Raw genomic sequence first — 13,903 nt, 5'->3', positions numbered from 1 at the left:
TTATTTATTTGCATACACATTCTAATGTAAGTTTCTGTATGTTTTCACATGGTGATAACAAATCTTTATACTTTATTGGTGAAGGGTAAGAAGAAGCTGAGAGTGTGTGTGGCAACGTGCAACAGAGCAGATTACTCCAAGTTAGCCCCCATCATGTTTGGGTTAAAATCTCATCCAGATGAGTTTGAACTGGAAGTTGTGGTGCTTGGTTCCCATCTCATTGATGACTATGGGTAAGATCAGCTGGCTTTCTCAGCAAAGTCATAAAACATTGAACTTTGCACTTGCTCCTATAGTTTACATTTGTTTTTAACATAAACATCTGCACCTTGAAAAAAAACCCAACATTTAGATGTTTATATCCCATTTCCTGCTCTCTAGAAACACTTATCGCATGATTGAGCAGGATGATTTTGACATTGGCTCCAAGCTCCACACCATTGTTAGAGGAGAAGATGAAGCGGCTATGGTGGAGAGCGTTGGGCTGGCATTGGTGAAACTCCCTGATGTCCTACAGAGACTGCACCCTGACATCTTGGTGGTACATGGCGATCGTTTTGATGCTCTTGCGCTGGCAACCGCTGCAGCGCTGATGAATATCAGAATATTTCATTTGGAGGGAGGAGAGGTCAGAAAGCTTCTTTGTTGAGTAAATCATTTGTTTCAGGTTGTGTCGTGCATGCGTTGTACGCTTTCTATGAATTTTCAGAGTATTTATGGTGAAGTTACACCAAGAATCTTTTTTTTTTTCTCATTTATTTCGTGCTCTTTACAGGTTAGCGGAACAATTGATGATTCAATCCGCCATGCGATCAGTAAACTGGCCCATTACCATGCCTGCTGCACACGTATGGCCGAGCAGCACCTCATTGCAATGTGTGAGGACCACTCTCGCATCCTCTTGGCCGGCTGTCCCTCATACGATAAGCTGCTGTCAAGTCAACACAGAGAGGACTACATGGATATCATCCGAAGCTGGATAGGTATGCCCAAAAAATATCTGTAAAATATGATTTGTGCGTATTATGTATGCATGCATGGATGGTATGGCATACGGATGCGCAGTATTATCGGCATGGTATCGGCTGAGCGGGACAAAAAGTGTGTGTGCTGGGTGAGTGAGGTCCTTCATGATGCAGGTGGCCCTCTTCCTGCATCTGGAGGTGTAAATGTCTGTGATAGTGGGGAGGCTGACTCCAACAGACTTTGGTGTAGTCTTCACAACTCTCTACAAAGCTTTTCTTTCTGCAGTTTGACATTAAACATAATCCAAGTTGAAGTGTTACATCATTTTCAGCCCCCTTTTTGGCATCTGCATTTGGTAGCAGGCCAAACTAACAAAGACCATGCAGAATAATGTAGCATTTTAATTCCACAGCAGAGAAAGCTATATAGTCTCTGTAAGTAGGTCTAGGAAAAAAGTCTGTATTGTTATCGGTTATCAGTCGAATAAGTTTTAACATATCGGCTATCGGCCAAAAATCCAATATTGTGCATCGCTAGGATGGTATGATATTGTATGCATATAGGTAGGTTGGTGGGCAGGTGGACAACATTTTTATTACTACTTTTAACTACTATCTGTTTAAGACAGTAGGTCATGTATGATGTTTTCTGTTCCTTTTCTAGGTGACACTGTACAGAACAATGACTATATTGTGGCGTTGCAGCATCCTGTCACCACAGACATCCAGCACTCCATAAAGCTCTATGGACTAATGTTGGATGCACTAATCTCCTTCAACAAGAAGACACTCATTCTATTTCCTAACATTGATGCAGGTTAGAGATACTTCCATGGCCTTGCAAAAGTATTCATCAATCTTTGTAATCTGTCTACTTATTTACCAGCCTAGAATTGAAGATTAATTGTTTTTTTTTATTTGATTAAAATCAATAAGCAATAAATGGTTCATGGATTCAACACCTAAACTTAATTGGATATTCCCAATTATGCTGAAGAGCAGCCCAGGTCCACCAGGATTCTTTGGATTCCTGGATTTTTCTTTGATTAATGCTCTCCTTACGTAAGTTTTGGTGGCTAAGATTCTCTTTTAGCAGGTTTTTTTGGGATGACATAATCTTTCCATTTTCAAATATTAGATTTGTTGGTACTTTGTGGAATGTTCAGAATATTTTTGTATCCCAACTCTGATCTGTACTTCTCCACAACTTTCTTTGTCCTGTGTGGATAGTTCCTTGGTCTTCATGGTGTCTCTTGCTTGGTAGTAGGACTTACTACTTAAAGCTGTTGAGCAGGTGTTGATCCTGTGGCCTGTTACAACAAGTGTAAATCATGTAACAGGTTTAGAAAAAAATGCTCGGAGCTCATTAACAAATTAAGTGGCTTTTGTCAAGTTTTGTGAAGTTATGATTGAGTTAATAAGCAGAAGCTCTATACATATGCACACACCATAAGTTGTATGTTTTTTTTAATTATTTAAAAACATTTGTCCTAATTTAGCTTAATTATGAAGTATTTTTATAGAATAATTGCCTTTATGTTGTGGGGCAACAAAACAAACAAAAACAAATTACCAAAAGGGGTGAATAATTTATCACTGCATTGAACTTGTTCTTTAGATTTTACTTTTATGTCTTTGGTTTTTTTTTATTTTTTATACACATTTTTTTAATAATCAAACCTATTTTAATACCCTCTGGAATTGTTCAGAGACTTCAGGCATATTTAATAACATATGTGTTGCTGCCTCTAGCTCCCGGTGACTACCTTCTCTTTACAGGGAGCAAAGAGATGGTCCGTGTCATGAGAAAGAAGGGCATTGAGCAGCATCCAAACTTCAGGGCAATAAAGCACATTCCTTTTGAGCAGTTCATCCAGCTCGTTTGTCACGCTGGCTGCATGATTGGAAACAGCAGCTGTGGAGTGCGTGAGGCTGGTGCTTTTGGCACACCTGTCGTTAACCTGGGAACCAGACAAACCGGCAGAGAAACTGGTAGGTTTCATCTGAGGCTATGAATGTCCTCTTTGTTTAATATAAAGGCAGTTTCTTAGTTTACCCAAGCACATTTTAGAGTGCTGTAACAAAAATAGTCTTTAGGACTGAACTAAATGCTAAAACAATCTTTTCTGTATGTATAAATCTTGATCATAAAATTCTGTCACCTTGTCAGTGCGTATAAAATTAGCTAAATCATTTAAAATTGCACACTTTTCTGTTTTAATTATTGCCCACCTCCGTAAAAGATGATGTGTGTGTGTGTGTGTGTCCGTGTCTGTCTCGCCAACAAAATATCTCAAGAACCACTAATAACTTATGATGACTTGGTGACCAGAGCAAAAATACTCCACTGATGTTAATGGCTGGCAGAGAGATTATAGTGAATAATGACCAAAAAGTTATTAGTGTGGATGTAAAATTGAATTCTCTTTGGAATAGCAAGCACTGTCCACATTGTTCTGCTATTCATTTAATATTATTAATTGCTTTGTAGTTACTAACCACACAATCGGCTCTTTCAACTATATAAACAAATTAATAAAAAACTGTCTGCCACTTAGTCTAAAAACATTTTTTAATTTTATTAATACTACCAGCTGCCATCTATTATTTTGCTCAAAACAATTTGTTGTTCAACAATTTATATAATTTTTATTATGTAGATGAACAGATGCTGGGATATATTCATCATTTAACGCGGGTTCCTCATTTTTCTGGACTGAATAAAACGTGCATTGAATTTAAGGAAATGCAAACGTGAGACGTCATTTAGATTTGACCCATCAAAATGAATGCGGTCATTTATTTACAGAATCAAATTTAACATCAAACATGTACATTAATTTGGCAAATTATGAAAATAACAACAAAGCAATCAATCAGGAAAAATCATACGGCCATGATTTTTCCGTTGCTGCACCAAAGACATTTATGAAAACTGTACAACTATGATCTTTTGCCCACATGAATGTGGGTGAGCATTTTACACAGACATTTCTAAATATCTGGAAGAATTTCTACTTGATAGAAAAGTTTAAAGATGGAAAGAAGTTTAGAGGGAGTTAAGATGGTATGTGAGGGAAATTAAGTGTTCACCAGAATCGACACTCTCCGGCTTTCTTCAGCTTTTCCTTACAGTACACTTAGGTGATGAAATCGGCTCCTTTACCTGGAGATGTCTCAGGTGAGATTCCGTTTAACGCACCCTTTCAGCGTCTCAGTAGGATGCTGTTACTCGTCCGAAGTAATGGCGAGGCTCTGTTCGACACATATTCACCTCAGTGGAAAATGTTATAATCCCATGGAACTCGGGAGAGCTTTGTTGTCATGTCAGGAACTCCAACAGCACTCCATCAGAACTCAGCAGAACTTGAGTAGACTCTCACCGAACTCTACGCTCTCAGAACTCTTAGAACTCCGACAACTCTCTGAGTAGTCCAGGAAGTACTGACATTTTAAAGACTCTTTCCCGGTTCACTTTTTGGGATTTGTTCATTGGTCAGAAACGACCAGACGGGGTGTGTTTTGTGACGTAAGAGGTTAGAGGCAGCGAGAATTGTTATGAGACAGATCAGAAATGTTCTCACAGACAGAGAGAGTTTTGTTTTGGCGTGTTTCAAGAAACAGGTGCAAAACATCTCTACTTACGTCTGAGAGGATTCTAAAACATGACAGTTTTAACATAACAACTTGTTTTTCGTTTGACTGTAACCTTGTAAACGCACACACTTGCTCATTCAAAAGCAGAAATCAGAAAAATGCATAATTACTCTGTAACAGCTTTTAACATGAGTTCTAACTGCATGAGAATAAAAATCATTACTCAGTTAATAAAATTGATTAGTTCACTGCAACATCTAAAATGGTTTGAACTAAGACACTTTGATTATCAACATTTGTAAGATAGTAATGATAATAAAAAGAGAGTGTTCTTTTCACTTGAATCTTCAAGAAAGAAAGTCTCAGGATGGGTGAACCTGTATTTATGTATTCAAATACATGAAATGACAGTTCCTGTCCCACAAGGTTCTAAAGGTCAAGAGTTTTGACCTTAGACTTGGTTTCGACGTAGGCCTAGTCCACTACAATTACCATTAACAGTATGGTATGAAACGTTCATTATCTGGACTGACTGTATTTAGATGCCCGTTTCCAGGTACAACAAAATAAATACTGTATTTTGTGTAGACAGTCTGTCTCTGTCTGCACTGTGGCCCTCTATAGATGATTAATATGATACACCAGAGGGAGAATCAAGCATTTAATTTCCAAGAACATTTTAGGTTGTTACTAGAATTAGCTAGGCGGTGACTTTCTGTTAAAACAAAGTACGGTAGTTCAAATGTAGGTGTGGTATTTGAACAGCGTTTGTAGAAATGTCCTACGTGCCTCTGAACATCAATAAAATAAGACTGGGGTGGTGTTGGCTCACTGTGCTGTATACAGTTCACAGTAACAGATGTTAACGTTTAGACTACAAAGTATTCCCGGGTGTCACTGCATCCTTAAAAAAAATCTTTAATTCATGTATCTAAAATTAAAGCCTTAAAATTTCTTAATTCATTAAAAAAAACCTGCAATTTGGTCTTAAATATGTTACTCAAATGTCTTGAAATTGGTCAGGACAGGAGGGATTAACATTTTCTGTCATTTGTAAAAATGGGGGGGGGACATGTTTAGAGCCATCCAAACTAATGATGATAGAAGGATTAAACTGAAGCTGCTTTCAACAAATAAGCAGGACCAGAGTCACAGTTTTACCCAATCAGAGCAGAGCAGGTCGTGTTGTCTGATACACGAGTCCAGAGACAGACTCGGTAAACCTGTCTCTTCCTTTAGAATGCTGTTGGACTTGATGGTGACGTTTAAAAGTCTTCTTATAACTTCAGTTCTTCACTAGAGAACATTACATTACACTGTGTATCCTGATGCATGCTCAATAATCCAGGTAGAAAAAATCTAAAAAAGTTAAATCTGGTCCTCTGGACATTCAAAAAAACAAAACGAAACAAAAAAAACTGTGTACTTTTACTAAGGTCATAACACAGTATGCAGTAATGCTTTTTTCCTGAAAATCTTTGGGAATTCATTTCAATTTTCAATTCAATTTATTTGTATAGCGCCAAGTCACAACAGAAGTCATCTCAGGGCACTGAACAGAAACATCCATACATAAAAATAATAATTTAACATTATTTATCTCAGGAGCAGACTGCTTTGAATTTAACTCCATCACAGAACTCTCATCTTGAGCAAGCATGAAGGTGACAGTGGAAAGAAAAAACTCCCTCATGAGGAAGAAACCTTTAGCAGAACCAGGCTCAAGACAAGCGGACATCTGCTTCGACCGGCTGGGTTTGAGAGGAACAGATACACAATGGCAGGTCAGGAATCACATGTTAAGATAGAAATAGTGTCAAATGAAAACTAACCTCCAGTAATCTAAGCTTAAGGCAGCATAACAAGCCAACCCTATTTATGATTTATCAAAATAGAAGGTCTTAAGCCCAGTCTAAAACTGGACAATGTGTCAGCCTCATGGACAGAAACTGGAAGTTGGTTCCACAAGAGAGGAGCCTGATAACTGAACGATCTTCCTCCCATTCTGCTTTTGGAAACTCTAGGGGACCACAAGTAAGCCTGCAGTCTGAGAGCGGAGTGCTCTGTTAGGAAAATATGAAACAATAAGATCTCAAATATAAGATGGAGCTAGGTTGTTGAGAGCTTTGTAGGTTAGAAGTAAGATTTTGAATTCACTTCTGGATTTGACAGGGAGCCAATGGAGAGAAGCTAAAACTGGAGAGATATGATCTCTCCCACTAACTCCAGTCAAGACTCTGGCAGCAGCATTTTGGATTAACTGAAGACGTTTTAAAGAAGTATTTGGACACACAGATTATAAACCATTGCAATAGTCCAGTCTAGACGTGACAAATGCATGGACCAGTTTTTCTGCATCATTTTTAAATAAGGTGTTTCTAATTTTAGTCATATTACGCAGGTGGAAGAAGGCGGTTCTACGGTAGTAACGTTTTTAATGTTGGGGTTTAAAGACATGTCTGAACAAAAATAACACCAAGATTTTTAACAAGTGACTTGTATGCATGAGTAAGCTCATGGATGTGTGGGATTGGTTTGTGTGTGTGTGTGTGTGGGGGGGGGGGGGGCTGTTAATGCTTAGGTAACCTCTAGGTGTAAAAATGTTTCAGTCAAAATAATTTTTTTCTATGTTAATCCTTATTTAATCTCTTGTTGTTGTTGTTTGTTTTATATATCTCACTGGACTTTTCTGTCGGGCAAAAGTTTTGCATTGAGTCACGCAGACTTCTTCCCTGTGTTCTGAACTTGCATTTTCTTTTATACAGTCTATGGTTTAAGCCAGTGGTTCCCAACCCTGGTCCTTGAGGAACCCCATCCTGCATGCTTTACTTGTTTCCCTGTTTTAACTCACCTGATTTGAATGAATGGGTGATTAATCGGCTTCTGCAGAACTTAAGGAAATAATTAATTCACTGAATCAGGCGTGTTGGAGGAGAAAACGGCTGAAACATGCAGGATGGTGTTCCTCAGGGACCAGGGTTGGTGACTCAAGGTGAATGAGGCTACTTTCTTCTTGCTGCAAATACAAACGTTTGCTATTCTGTGACTAAATCATGCGTTGGTGCAAATCTGTCGACAGTTCATTGGACAACGTCTTTGTGTATAAAGGCAAAACTGGAGATTAAGACATGATCCTCATGCCATGAATGTATTCAGTAGAAATGTCTTTTATTGTTGGATGTTTCCAACCAAAACACTGCACTTGTACATACAGCTCTGAATATCACTTTATGTTCAATTAACTGACAAAAACTACACATGCTACTGTATATGCTTGGTTGCAATACATCAGGAAACCCCCCAACCATAACCTATGTTTATAGTTGTTTTTATTTTGGGTCTAAAATTTCATTCAAGGTGGCATTAAAAAGGTTTTAAAAAGTCTTAAATTTGACTTGTGGAAACCTGCAGGTACCCTGGTATACAGTTAGCTCAAACAGTACTTTCCTGTCAAAAAGAAGCATTCATTTTGATACAAAATCATTTACGCAGCACTGGTTTCTACTCAAACAGGTTGTTGACTCTGGCACTGGTTCCACAGAAAATTCCTGCGGTTTATAATGATCATGCATTGTTGTCTCAGTTTTGTTTTTATTTGCCCAGCCCCACCTCAATAGCAAAATTCCATCTAACCACCAAGTTAGATTTTCTTACATCAGTCCAACTGTTTGTATATTTTTGCCTGAGATGTTTTGAATAATTGCAGCAACATTTCTGTTTGTCAGGTGAGAATGTGTTGCACGTCAGAGATGCTGACACGCACAATAAGATCTATCATGCACTGGAGCTACAGTTCGGAAAGAGATATCCCTGGTATGTTCTAGCTTTTGTTCTTCACTTTTTCATTTTGAGATTCCCTTTTAACTTATTTTTTATTATAATTGTGAGTTACTGATTGTGATTTATTGAAGCATTCAAGAGGCAGACCACAACAAAATCTTAAAACTTTGCCGGAGTAAAAATTGGGATTATTTTCTTGATGATCTGATAAATTCTTAAACTAAGTAACTGTAAATCTTAAAGTAATTTTGCAGTTTGCACAGTATTTTATGGCTCTCAAGGTGCCCGTCTCATTTGGAATGCTCATTAAAAGTCCCACACTATAATCACTTGCAAATGTGTGTTTGCATCATACACAAGGAAAGAGCATAACATTGAAGGAGGCCAGATTGGTGACAGAGAAACTTACACAATACAACTGTCATATATCTTAACCATGATCATGTTTGTGTGCTACACTTAAAAATCTGCTTATGTGTTGTGAGCTTTGAAACACAGAATTTTGTGAATGACTATTGTTTGTTTCTAACCAGCTCTAAAATTTATGGCGATGGAAATGCGGTGGCGCGTATTCTGAAGTTTCTGCGAACTGTTGACCTGGACGAGCCCCTGCAGAAGACCTTCTGCTTCCCTCCTGTGAAGGACTCCATCTCTCAAGACATCGATCATATCCTGGAGACCCAAAGTGCTCTATCTGTTGATCTGGGAGGAACCAACCTCCGTGTGGCAATTATTTGCATGAAGGTTGGTTTACATAAACGATTAAATATTCTGACCAGAATATTTATTTTTACGCTGTTTCTTGTGATTTTTACTATTGCCTTTGCTTGTGTTTTTGTCTTTTTGTGTTTGCAAAATACCCCCATGAACATGGATGGACATCTACAACTTTTGAATTCAGCCTGATTCTAGATAGTTGCCACAACTGATTGACTTTAAAAAATATAAAAATGGCTATAACTCAGTCAGTTTTACAGATATTGAGCTGGACTTTTAATGTCGTATTAGCTCAAAGTAATCTCCAACAAATGCTAACAAATCATCACTTTTAATAAAACTTAGGCAATGATTGTTGGATTTTGATTAAAGTAATTTTTATATTTTTGTATACAATCAGTAACATTTGTAGTTAACTCAGTTCAAAGACGATTGACCTTAGCAGACACTAAAACCACTTAACTCAATCCTACGAATACTGAGATAAAATCTGGTGTTGTGGTAGCTGAGAGGGATCCCAACACGCATTCCTAGTGCGATCGTGCAGCGTTGCTTTACATTTAGCGCACAATTGGAGCGTTGTCATTGTCGTACAGGCGTGTTCAACTTGAGCATGTGACCAAACTCCTGGTCCTTGAGAGAGTGAGTGCTGCTGCAGGACCACACACAGCCTGTTTGAATCTCTTTGTGAGACGGGCAGTTTCTGGGTCTTTATTTCTTAGAGTTAAACAACACTATAACTAAAAGATGCCCCAGATCATAGCAATGATGCGTGTCTCCGTTTATAACTTTATCGTTTCCCCCAAAACTCCCAACGTTCCCTCTGTGAGAGTGGCAGTTTCATGCGTTTGTAGTTCATCATAAATAAATGCGAGATTCAATTCTATATGGTATCATAGCAGTAGGTGTTTTGGCTGTATGGATGTTCGAAGCTTGTTTGTATTTGAAAACCATAATGAGAGGTAACTATACTGTGATACAAACTGACGTGGAAACATCACATAAATTATGTAAGAATAAAAACGGCTAAATCTATTGCAGTACTGTACAAAGTAAGGGAGTTCTTAAATGATAAAGCTCTGTATATGTTGTATAACGTAATCATTGTTCCACACTTAATCTGTTGTAGTGATGTTTGGGGGAAGCGTGCAAAACAATTATAAATCCTATTTTTGTTTTCCAGAAAAGAGCTGTAAGAATTATTACTAGAAAGCATTTGTCACCCTTCAAGTACTTTATTTTATCAACTGAAGTTGAAGTCCCATGATTTGGTAGATTATAGTATTTTATCAGTTATGTATATATGTATTACCTTTAAATATCCAGTTAAATTTTGTTAAAAGAGAGAGTTGTTATAATCTTAAGGGGATAGAGATATTTGTTAAAACTAAATTTAGAACTAGTTTGAAGGGACGGTCTACTTCAATCCAAGGAATTAAATTATGGAATAATCTGAAGAGTGATGTTAAAAATGCCGGATCAATGTGTATGTTTGAGAATGATCAAAGTTGGTTTGTTAAAAAAAATATGAAAAAGCTTAATGTGTATTTATATGACTTGTTGCTCGAGAAGGAGTTATTTTGTTTTTATTATTTGAAGATTATTATTGTTTGAATTATTTTTTTGGAAAAGGGCAGATATTATAAGATTGTTTTTTTCTTCTTTCTGCTGCCTTTCATTTTATTTGTGATTGTATTTCTTATTGCATATAGAATGTATGCATACTGTGAGAACCGATCAACAGAGGATGCAATCTCCTCTGTGGTCCACACTGCGCTCAACCACCTGGAGCAGAAAAACTCTTACGTCCGTATGCTTTTTGTGGACTTCACATCCGCCTTCAACACCATGATCCCCCAAACCCTGATGGACAAACTATCCACACTAGGACTAAGCCCCTCCATTTGCAACTGGGTACTAGACTTTTTAACAAACAGACCACAGTTAGTGAGGATCCACAACCTCTCCTCCTCCACCATAACCCTCAGCACTGGCTCTCCTCAGGGATGTGTGTTGAGCCCCCTCCTGTTTACTCTGCTCACATATGATTGTGCAGCTACCCATCCAGGCTGTCACATTGTAAAGTTTGCAGATGATACAGCGGTGGTGGGATGCATCACAAACAATGATGAGTCCAGCTACAGGCAAGAGGTGGAACACCTGGAGAGCTGGTGTAAAGAGAATAACCTTCACATCAATGTGAAGAAGACAAAGGAGATGATTGTGGACTTCAGAAGGAACAAAAACATCTACACCCCCCTGAACATAAGAGGATCTGCGGTGGAAGTGGTCTCCAGCTACAAGTACTTGGGTGTACACATGAATGACAACCTCAGCTGGAGCAACAACACCACCAGCCTGATCAAGAAAGATCATCAGACTCTACTTCCTCAGACGGCTGAGGCGAGCTGGTCTGGGAAGCTCAGTCCTCACCTCCTTCTACAGGTGTGCAGTGGAGAGCATCCTGTGCTCGAGCATAAATGTGTGGCATGGAGGCTGCAGAAAGAAAAGCTTTGCAGAGAGTGGTGAAGGCTGCACAGAAATCTGTCGGAATCAGCCTCCCCACCATCACAGACATCTACACCTCCAGATGCAGGAAGAGGGCCACCTGCATCATGAAGGACCCCACTCACCCAGCACACACACTTTTTGCCCCACTCCCCTCAGGAAGGAGGTTAAGGAGCATTAAGTGTAGAACCACTAGACTGAGGAACAGCTTCTACCCTGAGGCTGTTAGACTCATGAATCTCTAACTAGAATAATCACTGTGAAAAACCATATCATGTTGCTGCTGATCGGTTTCATGTTGCTGCTGATCTGTTTCAATGTTGTGTTCATGCGTGCACATCTGCTCACAGACTCATGTTCATGTTTGTGGTGATGTTCAATGTTTTATGTTATGAGCGCTTAGTGTATATTTAGTTGATGTTTTTCTTAGTTCATATCTTAGATGTTATTACTGTTTTTCTTATACATTTTATTGTTGGATGTAACTGGGACCCCGTGTACATAATTTCGCTCCACCACATGTACCACATGAGGTGCGAATGACAATAAAGAAACTCTGACTCTGACTCTGAATTGTTTTTGTTTTAAAAAATTAATAAACTTTATAATAATAAAAATGTAATTCAATAAATGATCAAATATTAAAATAAATATTAAATGACTGCATGAGCTGAAATCTCGTAAGCATAATACCTTTGAATGAAATAGTCATTTTAAGAATAAAAAAAAGTCAGTGGCAAATAAGAAAAATTATACTTTTGAAGTGATTTTGTACTCTGCAAAGGTTTACCTGGGTTATAATTTTTTTTTTATTATATCTGACAACCCCTAATTTTAAACACTAAAATTAATAAGCAAGAATAAAAGGACATACAAATCAATAAAATAAAATTAGTTGGAAATTACCCTGCTCCTTCAAAAAGCTATTTGTCTTGATCCAGATGGTGCAGATTAGTCTTATTACCGTACAACTTGACTGCCTCATTAGAGAACACTGTACTGTATATTCTGACTGAGGGCGTGTAAACTGTGTACTCCTCGTTGCATCTAAATCTTACATTAAAAAAATGGGGGTGGGAGTTGCTGCTTAAGCAAAAAACATCAAATTACCAGTACTTTTATTTGCTTTAATCCCTTTAGTGGTATATTTTCTCAGCTTTTATATCTTCTTTTTTAATACCTTTTGGGTTATTTTAAAAATATCTCTCTTTTTCTGTCTATTTTTCTATTGCTGTCCAGGGCAACATAGTCAAAAAATACACTGAAGCCAATCCAAAGGCTTATGCTGACAGGATTCGACTGATATTAAAAATGTGTAAAGATGCAGTGCGGGATGCTGTGCACCTCAACTGTAGGATACTTGGTGTTGGTATGAAAACAGATGAAACTCCATCTTTAATGAAAACTAGCTGTGATGATGACACAGTTTTTACATTTAAATGTTTCAATCTGCTTCTCAGGAATTTCCACGGGTGGGCGTGTAAACCCACAAGAAGGTGTTGTCCTTCACTCCACGAAGCTGATCCAGGAGTGGTCCTCTGTGGACCTGAGGACACCCATCTCAGATGCTCTAGGCCTACCTGTCTGGGTCGACAACGATGGAAACTGCGCCGCGTTGGCTGAACGAAAGTTTGGTCATGGCAGAGGAGTGGAAAACTTTGTTACCGTCATTACGGGAACAGGTAAGGACATTTTTATTAAATCAGATTTTTTTGTTTTGTTTTTGTATTTTCTAGTTACAACTAGAAAGCAATATCACACAAAAAATGGGTACATTCAAATTGCAGAATTTTTTTTTTTAAATCTTTTTCACAGTAAGTAATCTGTAAACTTTTTGCTGCTATTTGTTTGTTGTGATCAGAAATTAAACATTTTGTCACAAAATCTTGTCAGTAATTAATCTCTACTTGTCAATATTTATTGTCCAGCTGCCAAAACTAATCACAAAGTTTAAAGTTGGTTTTTAAAAAAAGGCACGATTATTAAATGTAACTGTAATTGGACTTGCATTAGGTTTACTTTTGTAGTGCCATGTGATGTCAGATCATCGCATCAGAATGCAGCGATAACTATTTTATTTTATTTTAAAATTTGCTTCATTGTGTTTTTGTTGCTTGTACACATTCTTGATATGTAATTGTAGCTTAAATAGTATTTAGAGAATTTTTGTTTGTTTTTATTAATTCATCCAATCTTTAATTATGCGGATTATTCTCATTGAGCCACGAGGACTCACTTACAAGAGAAACTTGTTTTAAACAAAGAACACAAATGACAACAACAGACAGTCATATATATATATATATATATATATATATATATATATATATATATAT

General features: G+C 37.7%; 2 protein-coding genes across 3 annotated transcripts in view; both read left to right on the top strand.

Annotated features, from left to right (window-relative positions):
* tmod1 (tropomodulin 1) overlaps positions 1 to 13,903 on the top strand; it is a 307,955-nt gene that overhangs the window by 89,739 nt on the left and 204,313 nt on the right. The gene's annotated exons all lie outside the window — the stretch shown is intronic.
* The window catches only part of gne (glucosamine (UDP-N-acetyl)-2-epimerase/N-acetylmannosamine kinase), an 18,572-nt gene continuing 4,779 nt past the window's right edge, over positions 111 to 13,903 (top strand). The window contains exons 1-9 of one of the 2 annotated variants that reach the window (XM_037689749.1): positions 111 to 233; positions 382 to 628; positions 776 to 983; positions 1,630 to 1,782; positions 2,745 to 2,957; positions 8,288 to 8,375; positions 8,876 to 9,086; positions 12,807 to 12,936; positions 13,028 to 13,249. In XM_037689749.1, coding sequence (XP_037545677.1) covers positions 154 to 233; positions 382 to 628; positions 776 to 983; positions 1,630 to 1,782; positions 2,745 to 2,957; positions 8,288 to 8,375; positions 8,876 to 9,086; positions 12,807 to 12,936; positions 13,028 to 13,249 — 1,552 coding nt within the window. In that variant the 5' untranslated portion in view covers positions 111 to 153. The remainder of the gene's footprint in view (positions 234 to 381; positions 629 to 775; positions 984 to 1,629; positions 1,783 to 2,744; positions 2,958 to 8,287; positions 8,376 to 8,875; positions 9,087 to 12,806; positions 12,937 to 13,027; positions 13,250 to 13,903) is intronic. The other variant, XM_037689750.1, reaches the window with a different exon arrangement.

This window comes from Nematolebias whitei, chromosome 16 (genome assembly GCF_014905685.2).
Source record: "Nematolebias whitei isolate Nwh7 chromosome 16, NemWhi1, whole genome shotgun sequence".
Classification (NCBI taxonomy): Eukaryota; Metazoa; Chordata; class Actinopteri; order Cyprinodontiformes; family Rivulidae; genus Nematolebias; species Nematolebias whitei.
Note: the sequence above shows the minus strand (reverse complement) of the source record. Positions and strands in the feature narration are given on the sequence as shown.